The following is a 26,561-nucleotide window of genomic DNA, read 5'->3' as shown; positions in this document are numbered from 1 at the left end:
TTGTCCACAAGGCCGTCTGGGGCCTTGGGCCAAAATACCTTCAACTCTCTCTTCCTAAATATCTTCCTTCTCGAGCTCTTCGCTCTTCCGCCTCCAACTCCCTCAGGGTCAGCCGCTTCTCCAAACAACAAGTTGGGGGCAGATCTCTTTCCAGTGCAGGGGCCTCCCTCTGGAACAGCCTTCCTACCTCCATGAAACTTGAGGAGAACCACCTGCTCTGGAAGCACCTCAAAACCTTCCTCTTTGTCTCCGCTTTCTCTCCCCCTCTCCCCTGCTAATACTACTGAAACTGCACTGAATCTGCAACTGGGCCATTCACCGTTCTCGGCCCAGCCACTCTCCCCTGCACTGCCTCCACGGCAACCCCTGCACTACGGGACTGTGTCTGTATCCATACAGCCCCCCTTCCCAGCACTTGTCTGCACTTACCTCGCACTTGCCACCAGCTGGCCCTTGTTATTTATCCTGTATGCTGTATGCTTATAACCCTGTACTGCACTTTCCCCTCTCCCTTTCCCCCATGCACTTTTCCCTTCCCCTCTACCCTTGCACTTGCGCGATCTGAATGACACCTGGCCTAGTAAGATCGTTGTCTGTCTCCCCTTGTTCCCCCCCCTGCCTCGTCGCGCCTTGAAACACTTGTGTATAGGCGCGTTACAAATGCCTTATCATATCATATCATATCGCCGGCTAGCCTGAATCGTTTGCCTTTGAATGTACTTGCTACAGACAATTGTTCAATTTTCCAAGCATCACTAATGGCTGGAAACAAATAATCACGTTGGTATTGGAGCACAGATGTCTGACGTCCATCCTTGAATGGAGACACACTTGATTCATTTAAAAAATCGAGACAAACGTTAAAATATATGTGGTGTTTTATTTTCTATCTTATTTTCATGACACAAAAATACAAGACTTTAAAGATTATACAGGTCAGGTTGCAGCACAGCGAGAGAAAATCCCCTGTACTGACCGCTGTCACTCGGGAACGTTTCTCTAATGGCACGAACGGCACAGGCGGGTATCACTCTTCGAACGCGGTGTCCAAGCCTCCCGTGAAGCCACCATGTAAAGGAATGATAGGCCACCAGCCTGTACCACCTGTGAAAAGGAATGAAACAAACTGTTTTTAAATGACCCAGATAAGTTTAATAAACGTTTGTTGTCAATGACAATTCTTGTAACTAATGGCATTTTACACGGACAAATGCTATCTAGACAATGCACACTATTGAATGACTTACATGCGTTACAATGATATGTAGATGTAATTTTGGATATAGTAGAAGAACATGAAATAGGAGTGGCATGACAAGCAGAGTATACTTACTCGTTACTCGGATTACGAGGACGAACAGTTGCTCGAAGTTCGTGCATAAGCACCATCATTATTCTCAACACGGCCCGTGTGAGGCAGGCTGCCCTGAAGTCTGGCAGCTCAGTGATGCATTGCGGTCGTGGCTCGCCTTCCGAAATGTAGGCCAGGCATCCCGAGTTTTCTCGGCAGCAGCAGTTCTCGTCCTCAGTTGGCATTAGCTCGCACCGATTGCATGTGCACCAGGTGGAGACGCCGTCCATTCGACTAGGCCCAGGCTCTTCATCTGTTGATTCGTCCTGCCAACTGCCGTCCGAATCCCCATCGTTTTCGCGTGCTTCCCTTTCCAGTAGTTCCTCCTCGGTATACTCGGGCTCGTACATGTAGGGCATTATTGTAGCCATTGTGTGTTAAACAAACTAAAATAATTGATAGCGGTGGTACTGGTATCTGTTCACACGGGCTACAAGCGGCGAAGGTAGCTGACCAGAGCACTGAAACGCGTCACAGAATACTCAAAGTAACACAGAGAGAGGAATGGAATCGAAAATCGGCTGCTGTGTGTTGTGAAACGGTCTGTTTATACTTATTGAGGAGAGAGGCGTCCTGCCATTTCCATGGCAACACGTCATTAGCTGAAGCGCAGCGAATGTTGACACGAGATGTGCTTTGGCGTTGGGAAATGGGCGGTACGAGTCTGCTGATGACAGGCTCAGGGGCGGGGGAATTGATTTAGTGCCGCAAAAGCAGGTCAGCCAGGGCGATCGGGGAAAAGATAGGATTATCAGAAAATGGCGGCTCCCTGGTGCTTGTTTTCGCGTGCGTTTAATCGACGAAAACTCGGGTAAGGTCCATAGGAAAGTTTTCTAAAATCGAGCCACTTAGGCTTAAAAAAACATGGCCGACCCGTTGGCACAATAAATCTTTTTACTAGACCATGCCTTTAACTAAGGAGGATACCGGTATGTTTGTTTTTTCAATGTTGAAGTGGTCGTATTTAGAATTGTTCTCAGTTTTGTTCCCGTTTAAGCAGAGGCCATTGACCGCCATCCACCTTTGAATGGTGGTGTAAATGTGCATCAGAAGAGCAACTCACTACATCGGACACCTGTTTGTCTTCCTATGTTCTTTTATCATTCCCCACCTCACATTAACTCTGCCTTCCGTACCCCCATGCTATCCCCTTGCTCTACTTTCTCTTCCCCTTCCACTTCTCCTCACCATGTTTCCATCTGTCCACTTCCATGTGCTTCCTCACATATCTTTTTCTGTCTCGCATCTCTCCTTCCTTCCTTCCTTCCTTCCTTCCTTCCTTCCTTCCTTCCTTCCTTCCTTCCTTCCTTCCTTCCTTCCTTCCTTCCTTCCTTCCTTCCTTCCTTCCTTCCTTCCTTCCTTCCTTCCTTCCTTCCTTCCTTCCTTCCTTCCTTCCTTCCTTCCTTCCTTCCTTCCTTCCTTCCTTCCTTCCTCCTGCCTCTTTCTTCCTTCTTTCCTTTCTCTTTCCCTCCTTCTGCTTATACTGCTCTCCCTTTCTCCATTCATTTCTACTTGTCTCCCTTTCTCTTGCTCTCAATTTCTTCCTTCTTTCTCCTGCCCCTTTCTTCCTTCCTTTCACTCCATTGTATCCTCCCCATGTCCTGCTCTCACTTTCTCCTGCTCTCCCTCTCTCTACCTTTCCTTCCTTTCTCCTGCTGACCCATTACGCCGCTTACCTGCTCTTCCTTCTTTTCTCCTGCTCTCCCTTTCTTGCATTCTCCCCCCTGCTCTCCCTTTCTCATGCTCCCCCTTTCTTCCTTCATTTTTCCTGATCTCCCTTTCTCCTGCTCTCCCTTTTTTACTTTCTTCCCCCGCTCTCCTTGTCTTCTTTTCTTTCTCTTGCTCTCCCTGTCACCCTTCCTTTCTCCTGCTCAACCTTCGTTTCTTTCTTTCTTTCTTTCTTTCTTTCTTTCTTTCTTTCTTTCTTTCTTTCTTTCTTTCTTTCTTTCTTTCTTTCTTTCTTTCTTTCTTTCTTTCTTTCTTTCTTTCTTTCCTCCAGAGGATAGTTGGGTTGTCCAAATCAAAGGCTGATGGGTGGTCAACACAGGTCATATATAATGGGGTACACTCTTTTGTGAGAGCCTTTTGCTGTAATAATTTAACAATAAGCCCATTCAGTGTACAACCAATGCCCACTCTGAGCCCGGTTTGAAATTGCGAGATGATGTTGGCACCCTGGGCCCAGATGTCAAGATCTTTCAAGGCCAAGGAGGCGAGGATTTTACTACTGAGTCCAATAGATCAGGGGGCTGAGCTTACCAGTCTCAGCCGCTAAGAACTGGGTTGCCCTAAGCTTGGCGTTAAGATCTGAACAATCATACTGGGTCTTCCGCAAGTACCTAAAGACTCTACTGTTCGACCCGTTGTTGTTTCAGGAACCAGAGGTGGTTCTACTCAAGTTTGAGAGAAGCAGGGTGGCTGTTCCAGAGGGAGGCCCGAGCCGAGGAGAGAGATCTGCCCCCAACTCTCTGCTTGGAGAAGCATCTGATCCTCAGAGAGTTGGAGGTGGATGAGCGGAGAGGTCGAGAAGGAATATGTTTTTGAAGAGAAAGTTGGAGGTAGAGCGGTCCCAGGCCCCAGAAAGCCTTGTGGATGATGCACAGGGCATTGAATTGAATCCTTGCAGCCACGGGAAGCCAGTGAAGAGATTTCAGAGCTGGAGAGATATGATCCCAGGGCTTGAGGCCAAGGACAAGTCTCACAGTCCTGTTCTGGATAAGTTGTAGAGGTTGAAGAGTAGAGGCAGGCAGATTTAGAAAGAGGTTGTTGCAGTAGTCCAGTATAAAGAGGACCAGAGCTCTGAGACAGTGACCTTCTGGTGGAAAAGTGAGAAAAGGAAGAATACCTCTGAGGAGGTGCAGCTGATAGTTTGACTTCTTAGAGATGTGAGGAGAGAATGAGATGGTGGGGTCAAAGATGACACCAAGGTTCTTAGTCTCACAGGAAGGAACATGAAGAGGGACCAGGGTGGCCGGCCAGAGAAAGAGAGAGTAAAGAAGGGAGAAGGTGTCCCAAAGAGGAGGATCTCAGTCTTACTGGCATTAAGGCAGAGATCATTGGCAGCCCACCATTCAGATGGTCAGGTGTGGGAGAAGGAGTAGCGGTAGCTGAGGGGAGCCTGAAAGAGAGCTGGGTGTCGTCTGCATAATACTGGAAATTGGAGCAGAAAGTAGTGATGCAGTAGGCAAAAGGTCCGATGTAGTGGTTGAAAAGCCAGGGAGAAAGGTTAGACACCCAGGGAACACCACAAGTAGAGAGAGCGATAGAAGAGAGATAAGACCTCGGGTGGACCTGAGAGGGTCGGATGATGAGAAAGGAGGTCAGCCAGGCCAGGGTCTGATCAGACGGAGACGATTGAGCAGGATGGCATTGTTTACCATGTCAAAAGCATAGGATAGATCGAGGAGAATGAGAACAGAAGGAAAATTAGAGTCAAGATTGGAGAGCAGGTCTTCATGGGTGTTCAGGAGAGCAATGTCCATGCTTCTGGCAGCTCTGAAGCCATACTGGTGATCGTGGAGGCAACCAACGGATTCAGTATGCAGATTAAGCTGGGAGATTGGCAGCTTTTCCAGGAGTTTGCCCAGGAAAGGAGTGGTGGAGATCGGACGAGTTAGCTGGAGAGGAAGGATCAGCAGAGGTTTTCTTTAGAAGGGGTGCTCAAGGGCATTCTTAAGGGGGGAGGGGAAGGTTCCAGTGGCAAAGGAGTGATTGCAGAAATCGGGCAAGGGTGTCAATGTGGTCCTTGATGGTTCTGGATGAGCAGGGGAGAAGTTGCTTTGACGAGACGTTCATAGATCGGACTTGTCTAGCAACATCGTCAGGGGTGAACAAAGGAAAGGAGGAGAAAGGGGGAGGAGAGACAGCCTCAGACAGGCCATGAGTGGTAGAGGAGGAGGAAGAGGAGGTAGCGGAAGAGATGGTGGACAGGATATCCTGATTTTTTGTGGTGAAGTAAGAAGCCAAGGCCATGCAGAGGGCCTGATGGGGTGAGGGGGGGAACAGGAGAGTTAGAGACTGCAGTAGGATTGGCCAGCTCCTTGCAGATTTTGAAAAGTTCAGCCGAGTTGTTAGATGCAGCAGAGATGCAGGCTTGGACATAGGCTCTCTTCTAAGAGAGGACAGATAGTCTGTACTGCCTTTGGAGCAGGTGGCAGGCCAGTTTGTCAGGGGGTGTGCCTGATGTCCTCCACTTCCTCTCAGCCACCCTACACTTGCGTTTAAGGGAGGTGAGGTCAGAATCGTACCAAGAGTTGCACTTGGATTTGGGATGCAAGCGGATCCTCGTGACAAGGGCAAGAACATCCAGAGCGTTAGAGATGGCGAGATGAAGGTTAGAGAGGGCTGTGTCAGGGTATGAATCAGTCAAAGGTGCAGGAGGAGGAAAGTAGCGGCGAAAGCCTCCACGACACACGCTTCTTGGGTCGGATGACCGAGAAGGTACGTGGCAGTGCTGTAGGCGACTTGATCTGAGGGGTAGAGAGAGGTGGGAGGAAAAGGGAACGTGGTCACTCCAAGAGAGATGAGTGGTGACAGGGTTAGAGAAGGGGAGGTCTGAGGAGATCAGAACATCCAGGGTATGCACTGCAGAGTGAGTGGGCCAGAGGGAAGAATAGTGAGAGATAGAGCATCCCAGAGGTTGCGAAAGAGTCCTAAGAAGGGCTAGTAGAATCCAAGTGAATGTTCAGGTCTCCGGGAAGAAGTTGAGAGGTAGAGGCAAGGAGGGAGGAGGAGAGGTCAGCCCACTCAGAGAAAGAGGAAGAAGGAAACCTGGCCAGGCGGCCTGTACATAGTGGCCAGAGTGAGAGAGAGGCCAGGAGGGATACAGAGCCTGCAGACCAGGCATACAAAAGAAGAGGAGTCCTGCATTGGAATAATGTAACTGTTATACTCTAATTATCTACATTACTTGTCTTCGTATGCTTCTGTAAAGTTTGTAATTAGCGCCTTGATGCCTACGGTTTCAGGGCGCCCTATAAATGAATAAATAAATAAATAAATAGTGTTATTGGTTGATATTTCTCGGTATCCTCCCGCGTGGCCTTTTGTTATAGATCGGGACGATCTAGCTCTGCTTCCATGTTTCTTGAAGTCACTATTGGTGTTTCTGTCCAAGAAAAGATCACATAATATAAGGGACCATATCGTTGGATTACATTTTAAACATAGGTTAATAAGGCAATCAGGTCCAGAGAATGTTTGGACATTGTTATAGTATTTTCAATCTCTTCAGCAATAAGCATTTTACTCCAGCAGGGCAGGATTGTTTTGTCAAATTCTGTATCCTCTATTTGTTTGCAACTGAATTTCCAGAATAATAGGCAAGGCAGGTAGCTTCAGGAATGGAATTTATTTGAGCTATTGGCCCTGGACGACCCAGTTGATTAATTGGAAATTAGGCAGCTTGACATTAACACTCCATCCTTTAAATGTTGTTCTTCTCTCTATTGTTTAAGCCAACTCTTATAGTGCATTAAAAGCGTGAGATTAGCTTTCCCTAATTCTAAATGTGCTGTACCCCTATCCTCGACAAGTTGCGCAGGTTGCATCTTAGTTTCTTCTTTCTGTTTGGTATTGCCAAGTCCAAAGACTGACGCCCAGAAGGTTTCTGTTTAAGGACTTCATTGGGCCTATTTCTGAAGGAAATGCATTAAGGTCCCAATTACTTCTTTCTTTCTTTCTCGTGCCCCCTTTCTTCCTCCCTTTCTCCTTCACCCCATTCCATCCTTCCTTTTTGCTGCTCCCCTTTCTCCTGCTCTAACTTATTTCCTTTCGACTGTGCTCCCTTTCTACTGCTCACCCGTTCTTCCCTGCTTTCCCTTGCTCTCCATTTCCCCTATTCCCTTTCTCATTTTCTTTCTCCTGCCTCCCCTTCTCTTGCTCTCCCTTTTATCTTTCCCTCCCCCTGCTCTCACTTTCTCCTGCTCTGCCTTTGTCCCGCTCTCCCTTTCATCCTTCATTTATCCTGCTCTCTCTTTCTTCCTTCCTTTCTCTTGACTTTCCTTTCTTTCTTCCTCTTGTTCTACCTTTCTCCTGTTTTCAATTTTCCCTGCTTTCCCATTCTTCCTTCTGATCTCCTGCTCTGCCTTTCTCCCACCCTCCCTTAATTTTTCCTGATCCCCTTTCTCCTGCTCACCCTTGCTTCCTTCCTCCTGCCCTTCTTTTTTCTTGCCCCCATTTCTCTTTCTTTCACCTGCTCCCCTTTTTCCTGCTCTCCTTCTCTTCCTTCCTTTCTCCTGCTCTCCCTTGTTCCTTCCTCTATCCCGATCTCCCTTTCTCCTGTTCCCCCCTTATCCACCTCTGCCTTCATTCCTTTCTGCGCTCTCCCTTTCCTCCTCCCTTTATCCTGCTCGCACATGTTCCTGCACTCCCTTTCTTTCTCCTGCTCTCCCTTTCTCCCTTTCTTTCTCCTGCTCTCCCTTTCTCCCTTTCGTTCTCCTGCTCTCCTTTTCTCCCTTTCTTTCTCCTGCTCTCCCTTTCTTTCTCTTGCTCTCTTTCTTCCTTCCTTCTCCCACTCTCCCTTTCGTCCTTCTGCTCTTCCTTTCTCTTGCTCTCTCTTTATTCCTTCCTTCTTCCTGCTCTCCCTTTCTTCCTTCTACTCTTCCTTTCTCCTGTTCCTCCTTTCTTCCTTCATTTGCCCTGCTCTCCTTTCACCTGCTCTCCCTTTCTTCATTCCTTTTTCCTGCTCTCTCTTCCCCCTTCCGCCCCCTGCACTCCCCTTCTTCCGTCATTTCTTCTGCTCCCCCTTTCTCCTGCTCTCCTTTTCTTCCTTCCTTTTTCCTGCTCCCCCTTTCTCATGCTCTCTCTTCCTTTGACCCCCATTTTTGTTCTATATTACTACTCTCCTTTATGTATTTCCCTCACCCTACTAATAGAATAAATGCTGCAGCTTGCACGTCTCTCAAGTCACCACGAGAGGGCATTGCAAGCTTAGAGAAACAAGTTCTACAGCCCATAGATGTATCGACGATGACCAGGACGCTTGGAAGTCTCTCTTTGCAAGTCTCTCTGGAGGGTTCTGGGGTAGGGAGATGGCAGAGCAAATTCCGAGATTGAAGCCGGACCTACAGGGCCCGATTCATGGAATGTTTAGCACGGTGCAAAGTCACTTTTAACTGCTGCAAAGTCACTTTGGCTGCCAACACCCACCCTGATGCATGGAACTGTGAGTCAGTGCAAAGTCACTTTGTACTGAAAGAAATACTTTGAACTGGTTCACCCTGATTCGAGGGACTGTCCATAGTGTATTTTGCAGTGCAGAGCAACCCTGTGCTGTAAAAGTGACGTTGCACTGACTCTGCACTGCAAAAATACACGTTGCACAGTTCCACGAATCAGGGTGGGTGTTGGCAGTGCAAAGTGACTTTGCAGCAGTGAAAAGTGACTTTGCATCGGGCAACATATTCCATGAATCGAGCCCATAGTGTTTATTGTAGCCAGACCTAGAGGCATAAAATAATACAGACGGCTCATGAACACTATACTGCTCACACTATGCCCACAAGGGGTGCCGACCACTGCTGAAATAAATGCCCCCCACCCCACCTGTTTTCTCCCCTGGTTGCTTGTTGATCCCTTGCTGTCACATTGCCTGCTTCTCCCCGTTGTTAGCTCCCTGTGCCTTCCCTTGTAACTCTGCTCCCCTCACTGTGAACTCTCCCATAATGAGTAGAGCGCTCGTAGCGTCCTGAAGCTAGGTCCGCGCTCAATTAATACCTTAATAATGACATATACAATGGACCCTAATGGTCCTGCGCTGCATACTCTGGGGTTTGTAGGCTCGCAGTGGTTCTCTACAGCATACACTGGGTCACAGATGTCTGCACTGCCCACAATAGGTCTGAGAATGACTTTCACTGCACTGCACTGGGTGCTCAAAACACTAAACAGCATTGCTCTGCTTCTAAAGGCAGCACCCCCATGGTATCACTACATATTATCCCCACCAAAGATATCACTGTATACATGGTTGTCTGGAACGGCCATAGGCGATATTTTTGGGGGGATAATTTTGGGGTTTTTTAGGAGCGGGGGTGTCCTCTGCTCCTTTAAAATAATGCAGGGGTTGCAGGAGTGTCCCCCGCAGGTTCCATGCCTTAATATCACCGCAAAAATATGGCAATATTTTTGTGTGACGATATTTTTACAGGGATATTAACACATGGAACCACCCGCATAGCATACACTGGGTCACAGATATCTGCACTGCATGCACTGGGTCACAGAGTGAGATAAGCACCCTCCACTGAAAACACTGGGTCTCAGAATATCTCCCACTTCACAGACTGGGTCTCAGAATGACATCAACTGCATACACTGTGTTTTTGAGGCACAGTACTGCATTTCTTCTACCTTAAAGGCAGCCCCATAGCATACACTGTGTCCTCCAAGACACCAGACTGCATTCCCTTGGCCCTAGGGGCAGCCACCATAGAATACACTGGGTCAGAGATATCTGCACTGTACACACTGGGTCTCAGAATGTCTTCCACTGCATACGCTTGGCCCTCAAAGACACTAGACTGCATTCCCTTGGCCCCTGGGGCAGCCCCCAACTGCATTCCCTTGTCCCTAGGGGCAGCCCCCATAGCATACATTGGGTCACAGATACCTGCACTGTACACATTGGGTCTCAGAATGTCTTCCACTGCATACACTGGGTCCTCCAAGACACTAGACTGCATTCCCTAGGCCCTTGGGGCAGCCCCCAACTGCATTCCCTTGTCCCTAGGGGCAGCCCCCATAGCATACATTGGGTCACAGATACCTGCACTGTACACACTGGGTCTCAGAATGTCTTCCACTGCATACACTGGGTCCTCCAAGACACTAGACTGCATTCCCTAGGCCCTTGGGGCAGCCCCCAACTGCATTCCCTTGGCTGTAGGGGCAACCCCCATAGCATACACTGGGTCACAGATATCTGCACTGCACACACTGTGTCTCAGAATGCCTTCCTCTGCATTATTGGGTCCTTGCAACACCAGACTACATTCCTCTGGTTCTAAGCTGCCTCCCCATAGCATACACTTGGTCAAAGATACCCTCCACTGCACACACTGGGATGTAAAATGCTTTCCACTGCATACAGTGGGTCCTCAGTACCTCAAGGCTGCCTGACATAGCATACACAGGGCCACAGATATCTGCACTACACACACTGACTCTCAGAATGCCTTCCACTGCATATGCTGGGTCCTTGCAACACTAAATGGCATTCTTCTGGTTCTATAGGTGCTCTCCCTCCATAGCATACACTGTGTCACAGATATCTGCACTGCACACACTGGGTCTCAGAATGCTTTCCACTGCATTCTTGGAGACATTAAACTTCATTCCTTTGGCCCTAACGGCAGCCCCTCCATAGCATTAACTGCATCACAGATATCTGCACTGCACAGATTGGCTCTCAGAATGACTTCCACTGCATAGACTGCATTCTCCAAGACACTAGACTTCATTGCTTTGGCCCGAAAGGCAGCCCCCACCCCCGATCTCCAGTTCATACAATCCGTCTCAAAACCCGACGCTGCAAACACTGCACCCAGAATGCCCTTGCTGCAGCTCTCTTTGCTGTAATAATGGTTTCTGCAGATACCCTGTAGTAGGCTTTAAGACAGCATGTTTCCACTGCATCCCTGCTGTTCCTCTGCTGCACACAATGGCTCCTTACGAGTGACCTCAGTTGCACAAACTGGTGTAGGAGTGTAAAAGTATAATTTGCATGAATACCGGCTAATAGTAAACAATTGGCCTAAGCACATTTGCATCGTACTATAAATTGTATTGAATGAACCTGAAACAGGCTGACTACGCCACCATTTTGAGTTATCCACCATTTTGATCGCCTCTTGCTTTCTGTCCCGTGTTAGAATTTGTGTTTTTGGTTCCAGAGGAGCAAAATGAACTTTGTACTTTTTCCATGATGTCAACGCAGATAAACATGTTGAAGCTGCTAAGGTGGATTGTTTGTCCTACACTGAGAAACCTTAAAGCTAAACAAAAGCCGTACTAATCAGTAATTTAGATACCGTCTGTACCAACGGTGTCTTCCCCGTTCAAACAGCCAAGTAGAATGTTGAATAGCTGAACATGTGCTTCTTGCAGAAATCTTTGTTTTTGCTCCTTGAAACTAAGCTGACTTTAAGCTCAAGAACAAACGCTAAACAAATATACGCGAGCAAAATAAGGACGGTTACCTTTGTGGCCTATATTTGGAAAAAATATGAAGTGTTTAATGGAAAACAACGAACTATTCAAAGATGTTTTGACATTAATTAGTTATGTGGAATGGCTATGAACCCTAGGTAAATGCATGACACGAAGAGGGGCTGGACAATGTGTCCTGGATTGTGGAAAATCTGTATAAATACTTGTGTTTTTGAAATGGCCTGCACTCTCCCTTCTCACGGTGTCTGTTTGCACACATTGGGGGGTGTTGAAAGCCAGACAGCTGCCTGTTAATAAATGTATATTATACTTTGACCTTGTGACCAGTATATTTCTATTATGTGGTATTAAGCCTCGATATTCTTTAATCTTTCAGGAGCCCTCCACTGCACACATTTAACCCTGGATGTCCGATTAGTGCGTGCACTTGATGCAGAGACCTTCTAGCATGTACAATAGGTTTTCAGAGTACATCACTGCCTGGCCAGGGTCTAGTAACGCTCCTGGGTACACATTAAGCCATGTAGCCCTTCACTGTATGCAGTGGTTCCTGGCAAGCCCTTTACTGCGTGCACCGGGTCTTGAACCTCACTGCATACATTGGGTGTGAGAGCCCTTCACTGAATACTCTTAGCCCTGGAGGACCATGGGTTACATACACTATGCCTGATGGGCTCTTCACTACCTACACTGGATCCCAGGAGACTGCTGATTACATACACTAGGCTACGGCCTGGCTGGAGGCCCTCCACTAAATCCACTGGATCCTGAAGGATCTTTACATGGAGTCATTCCTGGAAGCCATCTGCTACCTGCCTTGATGCTCGATGGAGGCTTTCAACTGCACACATGTGTCTGGAGGCCCTAAACTGCATACAGGGACTCTGGAGGCCCTCAACTGCACACAGGAGTCTGGAGGCCCTCAACTGCACACAGGAAGTCTGGAGGCCCTCAACTGCAAACAGGATTCTGGAGGCCCTCAACTGCACACAGGGAGTCTGGAGGCCCTTAACTGCACACAGGGAGTCTGGAGGCCCTAAACTGCACACAGGGAGTACGGAGGCCTTCATCTACACACAGGGAGTCTTATGCTGCATTCACTTTCTCCTCATGAGCCTTCATGACCACAGCAGACACCAGGTGATGGAAGCCTTCCAGCTCACACACTGTGCCCCAGATGTACGGTGACCAGCTTTTCAAAATAAAAAAAAACGCAACAGGCCACTGACATAAAAGTAGGACTACAATTTGACAGTGGCTACCATGCATACACTTCAGTAGTGGGAAAAGGTACATAGGGGTCCAGACATATAAAGTGCAGGGGGTTGACTGAGCTATCCGAAAACAAAGGTGTGCTCTGATTGCTATTGAAAGCCTTGCTATGAAGCACTTTGCTGTGTAGCATCTGTGGCACAGTGAGTTTATGCATGTGGCTGTTAACTGAAAGGTTGAGGGTTCCAGCCAGCACCAGGGTGACAGAGATATTCCTGAAGACTTTAAGTGAAATTGCCATTATATTATGTTTATTTGGTTTCACTGTTGACTTACTTGTAAACAGACATTGTGCGTGGGGGCGTGCAGATTTATACACCCTCCCTACAGTCACAGCTGTGAATCTACCAGTGGTCACCCTCACGTTCCCCAAAACAGGGATGAGGTTTTTCGGGACAGGGGGGGAAGCAGGCCTAATTCTGGGACGTCTGGTCACCCTACCCAGAAGGCATCAATGGCCTAGGACGCTGTTCACAGCATATAGTGGGTCCGGAAAAGCCTTTCCAGTGCATGCGTTTTTTTGAGGGTTTATTCATGAGATGTAGATATATACTTTTTAGAATACGATAACTTTTTTGGTGAGATATATTCCTTTGTATGTTTTCTTTTCACTAATAAATTAATAGTTATTGGGTATAATTGGGTATTAGTGAGGATCTTGTGAAGGCCCTAGCTGCACACATAGTGCACACACGCACTACTTACTACCCTACTTTCTCCACTGACCTGGACTACGTCCAATGGCGTCGCCAGGAATCAAATTTAGGAGGGGCACAGAGGGGGCCAAAGACAAGAGTAGGGGGGCCACAGACAAATGTAGGGGGAGAACATGGTCACTGCTCGTCTTAGGTGGGGGGTTTAAAGGGGGCACAGGGTTTCACTGGGGGGCCCCGGCCCCCCCAGGCCCCCCCTAGCGATGCCACTGACTATGGCCCTCGAGGGCGTTCAACCCACAGCGTGTTGAGGTCATACCAATGGTGAATGACACTATACAAATTCCAGATAACATACCATACCATAACTGCATTAAATGGTCCTTGAAGCGGTAGACCAACTGGAGGACTTTTTTGTGAACTATACCTTGGTCTCATCCAGGATTATAATCCTGCAGAGTGGCATACATAGGGCAGTAGGGCAATTCCAAAAGTGCAGGTCAACATGCTAGCGTTGGCCAGTTTTTCTTCGAAATTGACCTGTTTTTTGGCCAAAGTGGGCCAGTTTGATGAGTTAGTTCACTGTGGATACGGTAGTTTCGACCAATGAATGGAATGAATAGGACCTCATTCTGAGTGGGGCGGTAAGGGATACCGGGCACCGGTAAGGAGACCGCTGCCAGTAAACCCTTACTGCCCTACTACGAGGTCCCTTAGCGGGCCCCTTCCTTAACGCCAGGTTTGACAGGGTGTTAAGGACGGGACCTGTTAAGGGACTTATGAGCTAATAACGGTACCACAAATTGTGGTACCGTTATTAGCTACTTCCCCATTCCCATTGAGCCCTAAAGGGGCTTAAATGGGAATGGGGAATGGTTTTTTCAATGGGGATTTACCAGTCCTGCAAAGGTCGGACTACACCGGTAAATCCCTATTGAACGAGACCAGTGCTGGTACCGTTATTGGGGGCAGTCATGGCGCAAATAGCGCCATGACTACCTCCAATCTCGGAATGAGGCCCATAGTCTTTAAAATACACTCTTTGCAACACACCTTACCAACCCCCTTAGACCCTCTTTGCTGATACTCAGTCTGTCACGAAAAGGAACAAATTGCCATTTGCAATTGTGGGCCAATTTCAAGCCCCAGTGCGACCCTGCCTGTACGGTGCACCCCCTATCCTGCACACAGCTGAGGCACACCGAGTGCCTGCGTAGTCAGCGGCAGAGGAGAGCTGACACAGAAAAACTCCAAAAGTATTTCAGTGTTTGGAATTTTTCTTTTCAGATTGAGGGCACAACATAAAACGTGCAACCTTTGTCACCCTTTCCAAGCTATCATGCTGAGCCCCTCATGGGGTCTGCACCCTTCCCAGCATTCATTGTAATCCCCTGCTGCATCAAATCAGAATTGAATTCACTGGCTTACTAGTATAAAGGATTAGTTGCGCCCAAGATGGACACCACTCACTGTCGCTACATTGAGGCCATCAAAAATGCTCACCTGTAGCTGTTCCTCAACGTTTCCATTCAAAGTCCTACAGCGCCCAGATGGAGGAACCTCAATCCCACAATGACAGTCATCCGTGGCGCGCTCTGTGCCACGCCACCTGCGAAGCAACAGAAATTCGAATCCCGGCTCTGCGCTTAAACACCCAACTCAGGTACGGTATTAGGCGCGTTATAAGAAAACGATTAATTGATAAATAAATGTAAAGGCCCCAGCTCAGAACAATTACAACCCGCCACCTTGCTTCTTGGATAACCCTAATCCTACGCTACTTTGGGGAAAAGGCGTGCCCTTGCCGTAGAGAAACCACTCGAGGGTTGCAACGCCTCCCCAGGAGAACATAGGCGCGAGCCAAACCTATGACTCACTAGTCCCTAATAGCTGTCTTGGAATGCTCTGAACTTATTAACTATAGAAACGCGCAGTAGTACGTTACTCAATAACTCAAATACCATCTCTCTCTCCCTTTCCACCTTCCAACCCAGTGACCTCACAATGTCCTCCTCTTTCCAGTCCTAAATAGTTAACCTCATTCACAGCTATCCATGTTACTATACACTTCTCCTTGAAAGGCAGTGGTGTGTAACCTGTGGCTCTCCAGATGTTTTGGACTATGTCTCCAGCTCTCATCATTGCCTATGCTGGCTTGGGTTGATGAGGATTGCTCTTCAAAACATGTGGATAGCCGAAAGTAGCAGAACCCTGGTCTGACCCGTGAAAAGAGAATATCAAGCAAGCTTGGATAGATACACGTAGGGCTCCATTTCGATGTAGGCGGTGTAATGAGGCAATGTTGCCATGGAGTCGGACGCCTGTCGCAGTGACTGCGCCGCATTCTGATTTTTAGCAAAAGAATGGGTAATTGGGGCACTGCACATCATCCACAAGTAAGAAATGAGTGTGCATGCAACTCATGACATGGCAGAATGAAAGGCACGGAGACCTCACAGGTTTGCAAAAGGAGATCACTAGACACCCCGGTGAACCGAAGCTCAAAGTCAAGTTTTCAGTTTGCAAGATGAAGCTCCGGTTGGCAAAGGCTACCTGCGAATTTGCAGTAGATTTAACATAATAACCCGCACGTTACACCCCTCCAATCCTTCAGTATGAAAGAATATGTGGAATTACTGGGATCGTCCCAAGCTTCTCCCCTTTGAAAGCTTTCGGGGTCAACATGTCATTACTTGGGGCTATGTGATATTAATGACCGTATCCTCGTTCCTGTGAACATCCTGGAATGTATTTATTTGGGACTCTGTGCCCATGAGATTTTTGGAGATATAGGGAATGCCATCAAGTACCGTTGGAGGGTCAGCGACAAGGTCATCATTTCAAGGGCCATCTAATTTAGAAAATAACAAAAAAGTAAAGGGGCAAAAACACATCATCACCACCGCACACCCCCTTCTACCCAAAGGACTCAGTGCCTTCCCTGTCTAACCACCAACGAATCAGTGCTCTTTTCTGGGAGCAAAGGCTCCTGTTGGCAGCCAATAGGGCAACGGGTTCTTTTGAGGCTGCTAGTGTGTTCTACAAACAATCTCTGTTTGGAGTGATCTTAAACACCTCCTTGTGGTGTAGAGGAGGAGCTACATGCCTCTGCAGGAAGTCCCCCACCTACCTCCTAAATGTTGGAAGTCTGAGATTGTGCCGTGTTTGATACCAGCAGTTGTGCCAATACCGGAGCGTATTTTCGAAAGAAGATAGCCATTGAGGCAACCCTATTGAATATATCCCTGAAGAGACGACAATCTGAGGGAGGAACTCCCTGAAGGAATATATAAAAGAGCAAAGAAAGAAGCTAGTGACTTCACAAGAGACATGTGTAACGTCCCGAGATACTGGCTGAAGAGGATGCATGGATCCTATAGAAACTAATGACGTACTAAAGAGACAAGTGAACTTTTAAAAACGAAAAAGAAGAAGTGCTGCAGAGAATCAACCGTTCAATAATTATACAGACGCTGAAATGCAAGGTAGATTAAGTCATCATAGAAGCTGGCTATGCATAGTGAATAGAATGCATGCAAAGCCGCCATTGTACAGGGGCTGGACATCGGTGTCATGAATTTAGTAAGCCAGGACCCATGAAGAGAAAAGGTGACAATTGTGTAGCAGCAAGAATAAGCTGAAATCGTGGAGCTGCATGGCGAGGCTGTCTGGCCTGGTATCAAAACTGAACCAGCCATGGTCGGATATCTATTCTTGAAAGGAGTGAACGTGCAAAGGATGAATCGTCTCTTATTAAGGTGCAAAGAAAGAACACCAAGGGTGCCAAGTTTTATTCATTTAAGACATTCAAAAATCTGAAAAATGGACCATAGTGTGGTCTCCTGTCACGTGAGCCCAGGATGAAAATAGAGTCGAACTTGGAGTCCTAGAACAACGATAGTGAGTGCTTGCACTATGTATTCCCAGAGACAAGGATACTTTGCAAGGTTAAGTTCAAAGACAATCTTCATGTAAGAAGGCTTGGGTGATGAGAGATGTTGGGCTAATTGGGTGGGGAGATAGAGTCAGACCCACCTCCTTGCACCTGGGTCTGGGCTTACGTGCTGCTAAGGGAACCGAATGTTCCAGACATGGCGCAAGTGTTCCAATCAATTGTAGAGGTCCGTATAATTGAGGACCTTATATTTTGAAGACCAATTGAAAACAGTGTACTTAATAGTTTTAAGCATGACATATTTTAGAGGTGGGCATATATTGTCCACCTGACAGTGGGCAGCCAATCTTAATCCTAGGTCCTATGTAATGTAAACTTAGATGTTCCCCATAAACCTACCGCAATCCCTAGTAGGCTTTCTATTATTTGCCACGTAGTATGATGTTACTGCTGACGTATAAAGTCTATATTTTTTGTCAATATCACTCAGAGAAAATTGAGCAAATGTCCGTTGATATCCGTTGTAACTCCCTGTTTCCGAAAATTGTAAATAAAACAGTATCTTTGCCATCTTCCTGAGTTGGTTCCGTTATTTGGACTCAGAGTTATTCTGTGAACCCATCCATTGCATGCATGTTCCTTAAGGGCCCTAAGCACAGTGGCTTGCTGGTAGTTCAGCAGCATCAGACAGACAGCAGGCCTCTAGATACCTTCATAGAGTACAATATACCAATCTCTTTAGTCCCTCAATAAGAGTACGCCTACTTTCGTGGCAGCTCCCCACCATATACACTGGTCCCAGAGTACCTTCACCGCAAGCATTGGGTCTAGAAAGTCCTCCACAGCATGCAATTGGATTCTGGAGCTCCATTTCTATTCACAAACATGCATTGCACGCATGCGCACCTATTCACATCCACACACACCATGAGTGCAATCACAATGTCACATTCACACACAACTTTAACACACACCTCACTGAAGCCCCTCTACTTCTTCAATTAGCTACTGAAATTCCTCCACAGCATGCTTCCTATTCTGGAGCTAAATACATGCATCACACACTCATGCATGCACGCCCATACTCACACATACAAACTGCTCCCTGAAGTCCCTCTCCATCTTCAATGAGTTACTGACAGCCCTCCACTACCTACCTATGGACCAGCAGATAACTGCACAGCATATTTGGTCGAAGGAGAATAGTCGCAGTTTTTTGACAAATTCTGACGCATGGATATGTTTGGGGTGGGTTTTAGGAAAATAAATATTGTTGGGGGATTTAAGAGGGGGCTGCAGGGTATCTCCACCCGCATATACATGCAGCAAAATCACCCTGTCGAAAAAATAAAATTTGATGACTAAATGTATTCTATAAAATCATCCTACACCCATGCATATACTCATGGAATAGAACCTGTTTGGTACTATGGGTCGATTTCTGGCCCTACACTGTGCTCATTGGATCTTAAAGGCCCTAAACTGCACACACTATGTACCCTGAGTCTGTCAACAACGTGAACTGAGATCTGGTGCCCCACCCACTGCATACACTCAACTTGCCCCAAGTACTGACACAATTGAGACACAAGTGAGACCTGGAAGGTCTCTACTATACACAGTGCTCCTGGGAAGCCCTGACTGCCTAAACTGGATGCTGTACGCTGGAGGAGAGAAGGAAAGAGGAAAAGCAGGACAAGCTATTTTACTCTTTCATTTCTTCCCCAGCTCATGGTAAAATAAACACCACCCCAAATACGCCCCCACAGGAGTCCGTCCGTTCATTGTATGCCTGCATGACAATCTCACACTGATGCGACGTAGGAGGAATGCACAGTGGAGATGCCACCTCCGCGCCGTGCTCCTTCTCCACTTCATCACTGTGTGAATGTGGGCTGGTGTGTGAAATGGAGGCATGCAAGCGATACACCTTGCGTTTATGCATTACCAATTTCATGATTGATTGATTGAGACATTTATAACGCGCTCCATACGAACTGAATCGAATCTAGGGGCGGATGACATACAATGCAACAGGTTTATGCAATCATGAGCCGATGGACAGACGAGCTTAAAAACAGTTATCTAGCGGTGCCTGTAATTATTTAAACAAGTACGTTTTGACTGCTTTGCAGAACTTAGGAAAGGATTCCAGCTTCCCAATCTCCAGTGGGAGACTGTTCCATTCTTTAGGGCCAAAAACCGAAAATATCCGGTCACCTCTGAAGATACAGGACGACGGGGGAACTGTCTCGAGTCACTTGTACTGGCATCGGAGGGCCCGCGGTGGATGGTAAAACCTTTATTTTTCAGTCAGGTATGCAGGAGCCAAGAGATTAAGACTTTTATATATCAGGCAAATGATCTTAAACCTCATCCTTCCTCCACTGCTCACCAGTGGAGAGAACACCATAACCCGGAGATGGGTGGGGATTCTAATGAGGACGATTTAGGCTTTTGCTCCCAGCAACACGCAAAATCAATCATGAGGTTCTTCACTGTGTCCATGGCACCCAGGGGGGTCCTCCACAGCATATGGTGGTTCCTGATGACTGGAACATGCATCCTGTGACAACCTCTACTATGCACACTGTTATACAGGTGAGCGGGCTCCACTGCACCCCTCTACACCTGGCTGCCCTTTACAGAATACAGTGGGTCCTAGGGGACTTCCACTGCACACACTATGTCAGTGGACCGTCATTGAGTAAATCGTGTCCCAGACCCTCTGAACTACATACATGGATTAAGCCTGGGATGCCGCCCACTGCATGCACAGAATCCAGGAGACCTGACACAGAATGCACTGGGTCGTGGAGGCACTAAGCCCGCTGCATACACTGGATTCTAGAATACCGCTGCTGAATATGCTGGCTCCTTGAGGCCATGTCGAGTGGACTATGGAGACCATCTATTGCAAAAACAACGGTTTTATAGGAAAAAAGTGATTCATTAGTTTCATTGAAACAGAGAAATGTCCCCACACACCCCTTGTGCCCCCCTCCACCCACCTCTGATGATGAGTCTTGGTCACCGGTGTTCAGGCACCTATACTCCCCTGCAATTATAGTTAACCACTTGAATTGGTGGTTAACTCTCTTTAATTCTCTATTCTCACACTCTTGTAGAAGGTTTAAGAATGTCCTTCCCTTCTTTTTAAAGGCCAGATTCGTTCAGCCCTTGTCCTCCCTGTACTGTTCATTGGTTCCCCCCCCCCCTGTCTTCCCCTCCCCACCTTCCTTCTGTATCCCTGTAGGAGGTGCTTGACCCAGTTCAGACATTCTGAACCTTTTGGATTCATTCTGTACATGGAATCACGGTCCTGAGGAAGATGGCTTTAACTCTGCATGCCATTGAAACCGGTCGACCCTAGAGGTCATGAGGGCTCTCATGACCCACATCAAATATCTCTAGCACAAGGAAAAAGATATTGTGATACAACAACTGTTCCTGCGCACACCCAGATGGAAAGAGTGTGCATTTTTTTAGAAGAGCCTGTCCTTACCCCACGGCCCCACAGCCCTTTTATTTTGCCTGTTCTTAGGCTTTTTCACTTTTTGAACTCCAAGTATCTCCTACTTTCTGTGACCTATACGAACAGTTGACCTGCCTTCAGGTCATTTGCATTACAACAAGACAGCCACAGAATCTAATCCACAGTTCTGGACAGTACTGTACTTACAAAAGTGGACCTGCCGCCCTCCCCACCTCCCTTACCCCCTTGTACTCGAGTTTGAGAAATTGGATTCCCATTTCTCTGTTTCATTGAAACTAATGAATCACTTTTTTCCTATAAAACCGTTGTTTATGTGTTATTACGCCTATCCTGTTAACGGTTCAAAGGAAATCAACGGCTTGCCCGTGCCCCTTTGCTTACAACATTTAACCCTGTTTGTTGTTATTTTGACCATCAATTGCAGTCAATAGGCTGAGGGTGGGGGCACTGCTTACTTTATTAGGTTCTTCATATCCCCCCCCTACCGTACACAATGTTCTGGGGTCCCTCCACTACCTGCACTGCGGTATGGAGGACACTCTCTTCACTTGGACGTGGGGGTCCAGCACTGTGCGCACTAGTTGCCATCCACAGCTTACATTGGCCCATGAAGGGCACTGAATCATGCCATGGGTTCTGGAGACACTACACGTCTTCCAATGAGTCCTGAGACCAGTCACTGCATACACTGGGTCGTAAAGCCCCCACCTCCCACTGCACCCTCCAGTGGATGCATCTACTACAAACACTGCTTCCTGATGTAACATGCAATGAATACCTTTAGTCCTGAAGACTTCAGTGTACCCACTGGATTTAAAAGCCACTGCAGACATTGGGTCTCAGAGGCCCTCCACTGCACACACCTTGTCTACATGCCCTGGCTGCATACACTGGGTTTAGGGATGTATGCTACATGCATTGGGTTTACAGATCCTACGCTGCATGCAGTGGATGTAGACGCAGCTATCTGCATGCATTGCTGTTAGAGGCCCTCCACTGCACACACCTTGTTTAGATGCCCTGACTGCATACACTGGGGTTAGGGATGTATGCTACATGCATTGGGTTTACAGAGCATACACCCCATGCAGAGGATATAGACACAGCCATCAGCATGCATTGCTGTTAGAGGCCCTCCACTGCACACACCATGTTTAAATGCCGTGGCTGCATACACTGGGGTTATGGATGTATGCTACATGCATTGGGTTTACAGAGCCTACACTGCATGCAGTGGTTGAAGCGCTGCAGCCATCTACATGCATGGTGTTAGAGGCCCTCCACTGCACACACCTTGTCTAGATGCCCTGGCTGCATGCACAAGAGTTAGGGATGTATGCTACATGCATTGGGTTTAGAGATCCTATGCTCCATGCAGTGGATGTAGCTGCAGTCATATGCATGCATTGGTGTTAGAGGCCCGCCACTGCACACACCTTGTCTAGATTCCCTTGCTGCATATAATGGGATGATGGATGTATGCTACATGCATTGGGTTTAGAGATCCTACACTGCATGCAGTGGATGTAGATGCAGCCATCTGCATGGATTGGTGTTAGAGGCCCTCCACTGCATACACCTTGTCTAGATGCCCTGGCTGCATACACTGGGGTTAGGGATGTATGCTACATGCATTGGGTTTAGAGATCCTACACTGCATGCAGGGGATGTAGACGCAGCCATCTGCATGCATTGGTGTTAGAGTTTCTCCACTGCATACACCTTGTCTAGATGCCCTGGCTGCATACACTGGGGTTAGGGATGTATGCTACATGCATTGGGTTTAGAGATCCTACACTGCATGCAGTGGATGTAGATGCAGCCATCTGCATGGATTGGTGTTAGAGGCCCTCCACTGCATACACCTTGTCTAGATGCCCTGGCTGCATACACTGGGGTTAGGGATGTATGCTACATGCATTGGGTTTAGAGATCCTACACTGCATGCAGGGGATGTAGACGCAGCCATCTGCATGCATTGGTGTTAGAGTTTCATGCCCTGGCTGCATACACTGGGGTTAGGGATGTATGCTACATGCATTGGGTTTACAGAGCATACACTGCATGCAGTGGTTGAAGCGCTGCAGCCATCTACATGCATTGGTGTTAGAGGCCATCCACTGCACACATCTTGTCTAGATGCCGTGGCTGCATGCACAAGAGTTAGGGATGTATGCTACATGCATTGGGTTTAGAGATCCCACGCCTCATGCAGTGGATGTAGACGCAGCCACCTGCATGCATTGCTGTTAGAGGCCCTCCACTGCACACACCTTGTTTAGATGCCCTGGCTGCATACACTGGGGTTAGGGATGTATGCTACATGCATTGGGTTTACAGAGCATACACCCCATGCAGAGGATATAGACACAGCCATCAGCATGCATTGCTGTTAGAGGCCCTCCACTGCACACACCATGTTTAAATGCCGTGGCTGCATACACTGGGGTTATGGATGTATGCTACATGCATTGGGTTTACAGAGCATACACTGCATGCAGTGGTTGAAGCGCTGCAGCCATCTACATGCATTGGTGTTAGAGGCCCTCCACTGCACACACCTTGTCTAGATGCCCTGGCTGCATGCACAAGAGTTAGGGATGTATGCTACATGCATTGGGTTTAGAGATCCTATACTGCATGCAGTGGATGTAGCTGCAGTCATATGCATGCATTGGTGTTAGAGGCCAGCCACTGCACCCACCTTGTCTAGATGCCCTGGCTGCATACACGGGTTAGGGATGTATGCTACATGCATCGGGTTTAGAGATCCTATACTCCATGCAGTGGATGTAGCTGCAGTCATATGCATGCATTGGTGTTAGAGGCCCGCCACTGCACACACCTTGTCTAGATTCCCTTGCTGCATATAATGGGATGATGGATGTATGCTACATGCATTGGGTTTAGAGATCCTACACTGCATGCAGTGGATGTAGATGCAGCCATCTGCATGGATTGGTGTTAGAGGCCCTCTACTGCATACACCTTGTCTAGATGCCCGGGCTGCATACACTGGGGTTAGGGATGTATGCTACATGCATTGGGTTTAGAGATCCTACACTGCATGCAGGGGATGTAGACGCAGCCATCTGCATGCATTGGTGTTAGGGTTTCTCCACTGCATGCACCTTGTCTAGGTGCCCTGGCTGCATACACTGGGGTTAGGGATGTATGCTACATGCATCGGGTTTAGAGATCCTATACTCCATGCAGTGGATGTAGATGCAGCCATCTGCATGGATTGGTGTTAGAGGCCCTCTACTGCATACACCTTGTCTAGATGCCCGGGCTGCATACACTGGGGTTAGGGATGTATGCTACATGCACTGGGTTTAGAGATCCTACACTGCATGCAGTGGATGTAGATGCAGCCATCTGCATGCATTGGTGTTAGAGTTTCTCCACTGCATACACCTTGTCTAGGTGCCCTGGCTGCATACACTGGGGTTAGGGATGTATGCTACATGCATCGGGTCTAGAGATCCTACACTGCATGCAGGGGATTAGACGCAGCCATCTGCATGCATTGCTGTTGGAGGTCCTCCACTACATACACTACAACCTATTATATTATTGCACACAATACACATTGCACATGCGTTGGCCTCCTGAGGACCTTATTGCCCCCTGCTCACCTGGTGTCGCTGCACCTGCAGGTAGTGTATCCGCTCACTGGGCCTGAGGGGCAGGAACTTGCCCTCTTTGGTCTCAGCTCCAATGAACGGTGGGATCCGTTTCATGGAGGCTGTGCCATTGGCATCAAAGCGCACCTCGCACAAGCGCCCATCCAGGTAGTCGTCGCGACCATTCTCTGCAAAAGAAAAAGAAAAGAGGATGAGCCTATTACTGCCCAGGACCCTCACACCCACCTTCCTCATGGGCCAGGGGGCTAACCTTCCCAAGGCACTGCATGGGTTAATCGCCCATCTCAAGCGCCTCATGTCTTATGACCGGCTCCTCACAGGCTGATATGCCATCTCAAGTACCACAGTTACTACTGTGCCATGTTAGGCATCTCACGTGTCAATATGCCATACCAAACAGCACATTGATTAATATGCCATCTGGGGCACCACATGCCTATACCATCTTAGGTGCTGCATGGGTTAATATGCCATCTCCAGCACTGCATGGATTAATATACACTCTCAAGTACCTTAATCACCCCACAGGTTAACATGCCATGCAATGCTACTGGTCACTATACCATTTTAGGCACCACAATGGCGAATATACCATCTCAAGCAGTTTAGGACTCAACATTACATCTCAAGGAATTGTGGTGTAAATATGTTATCTCAAGCATCTCACTCGTTAGTATGCCATATCAAGCACCTTTGGGGTTAGTATGGCATCCATACACATCACTTGTTAATATGGACCCCATACACATCACTTGTTTTAATGGGGTTACCATGTCATCTCAAGTGCCTCATCGATAAAAATACCATATCAAGCACTTTGGTGCTTAAGATATCACTTGAAGTACCTGAGGGGCAGATATACCACCCCAAAGCACTTCTAAGATTAACTTGCCATCTCAAACACGAGAGGTGTTGATAGGCCATCTCAAGCACGAGAGGAGTTGATAGGCCATCTCAAGCACCAGAGGAGTTGATGGACCGTCTCAAGCACCAGAGGAGTTGCTTGGCCACCTCAAGAACTGGAGGAGTTCGATAGGCCACCTCAAGCACTGGAGGAGTTGATAGGCCATCTCAAACACCTGAGGAATTGATAGGCCATCGCAAGCATCTGAGGAGCTGATAGGTCATCTCAAACACCTGAGGATTTCATAGGCCATCGCAAGCACAAGAGGAGTTGATAGGCCGTCTGAAGGACCAGAGGAATTGATAGGCCATCTCAAGCAGCTGAGGAGTTAATAGGCCATCTCAAGAACCGGAGGAATTGATAGGTCATCTCAAGCACCCGAGGAGTTGATAGGCCATCTCAAGAACCGGAGGAGTTGATAGGCCATCTCAAGCACCAGAGGAGTTGATAGGCCATCTCAAGAACCGGAGGAGTTGATAGGCCATCTCAAGCACCCGAGGAGTTGATAGGCCATCTCAAGAACCGGAGGAGTTGATAGGCCATCTCAAGCACCCGAGGAGTTGATAGGCCATCTCAAGAACCGGAGGAGTTGATAGGCCATCTCAAGCACCAGAGGAGTTGATAGGCCATCTTAAGCAACAGAGGAGTGTAATAAATGGCAGAGGCAATGGAATATATTAAATATGTAGTTTTAATGTAGAGCCCCCGGAGCGCAACAGGACTCAAAGGAAAACCTCTGCAGACTAACCAGAACTCCACATTCTAGATTGTTAATACATACACAGATTCTGAACTATACATTCTACATTGCTCCATAACATCTTCCCCCCTTATTTGGAATGGGAGGGATGAAGAAAAGTTAGCAAAAAAAGGGATGAATAAGAGAAAAGAACAGAAACAGTTAAATAATTATATTTAAATATATGAAAGGCTACATGGGACCGAGGGATTGGTCACTCTATTAGTAGGCATAGTCATTGTTAAAGTTTTGGATCATTTTTCGGTTCCTCTTTGATAGTCCCTTGGCTATGACTTCTCTGCTACCATCCTGGTGACTATTTACAGCATCCTTGTTTATGTGATCGAACGTTCCTATATTCCGATCTCCGTCGGTGTTACATCTCCTGGAAGTGTCTTTGTTCAAATGACCAAATGGCCCTATGTTGATGTCTT

General features: G+C 47.6%; 1 protein-coding gene across 2 annotated transcripts in view; it reads right to left on the bottom strand.

Moving 5' to 3' along the window:
* GPR162 (G protein-coupled receptor 162) overlaps window positions 1-26,561 on the bottom strand; it is a 210,998-nt gene that overhangs the window by 16,619 nt on the left and 167,818 nt on the right. For both annotated transcript variants that reach the window (XM_069650629.1, XM_069650630.1), the window contains exon 4: window positions 24,476-24,651. In XM_069650629.1, coding sequence (XP_069506730.1) covers window positions 24,476-24,651 — 176 coding nt within the window. The remainder of the gene's footprint in view (window positions 1-24,475; window positions 24,652-26,561) is intronic.

This window comes from Ambystoma mexicanum, chromosome 3p (assembly GCF_040938575.1).
Source record: "Ambystoma mexicanum isolate Mex_15411 chromosome 3p, UKY_AmexF1_1, whole genome shotgun sequence".
Classification (NCBI taxonomy): Eukaryota; Metazoa; Chordata; class Amphibia; order Caudata; family Ambystomatidae; genus Ambystoma; species Ambystoma mexicanum.
This window is presented reverse-complemented; position numbering and strand designations above follow the sequence as displayed.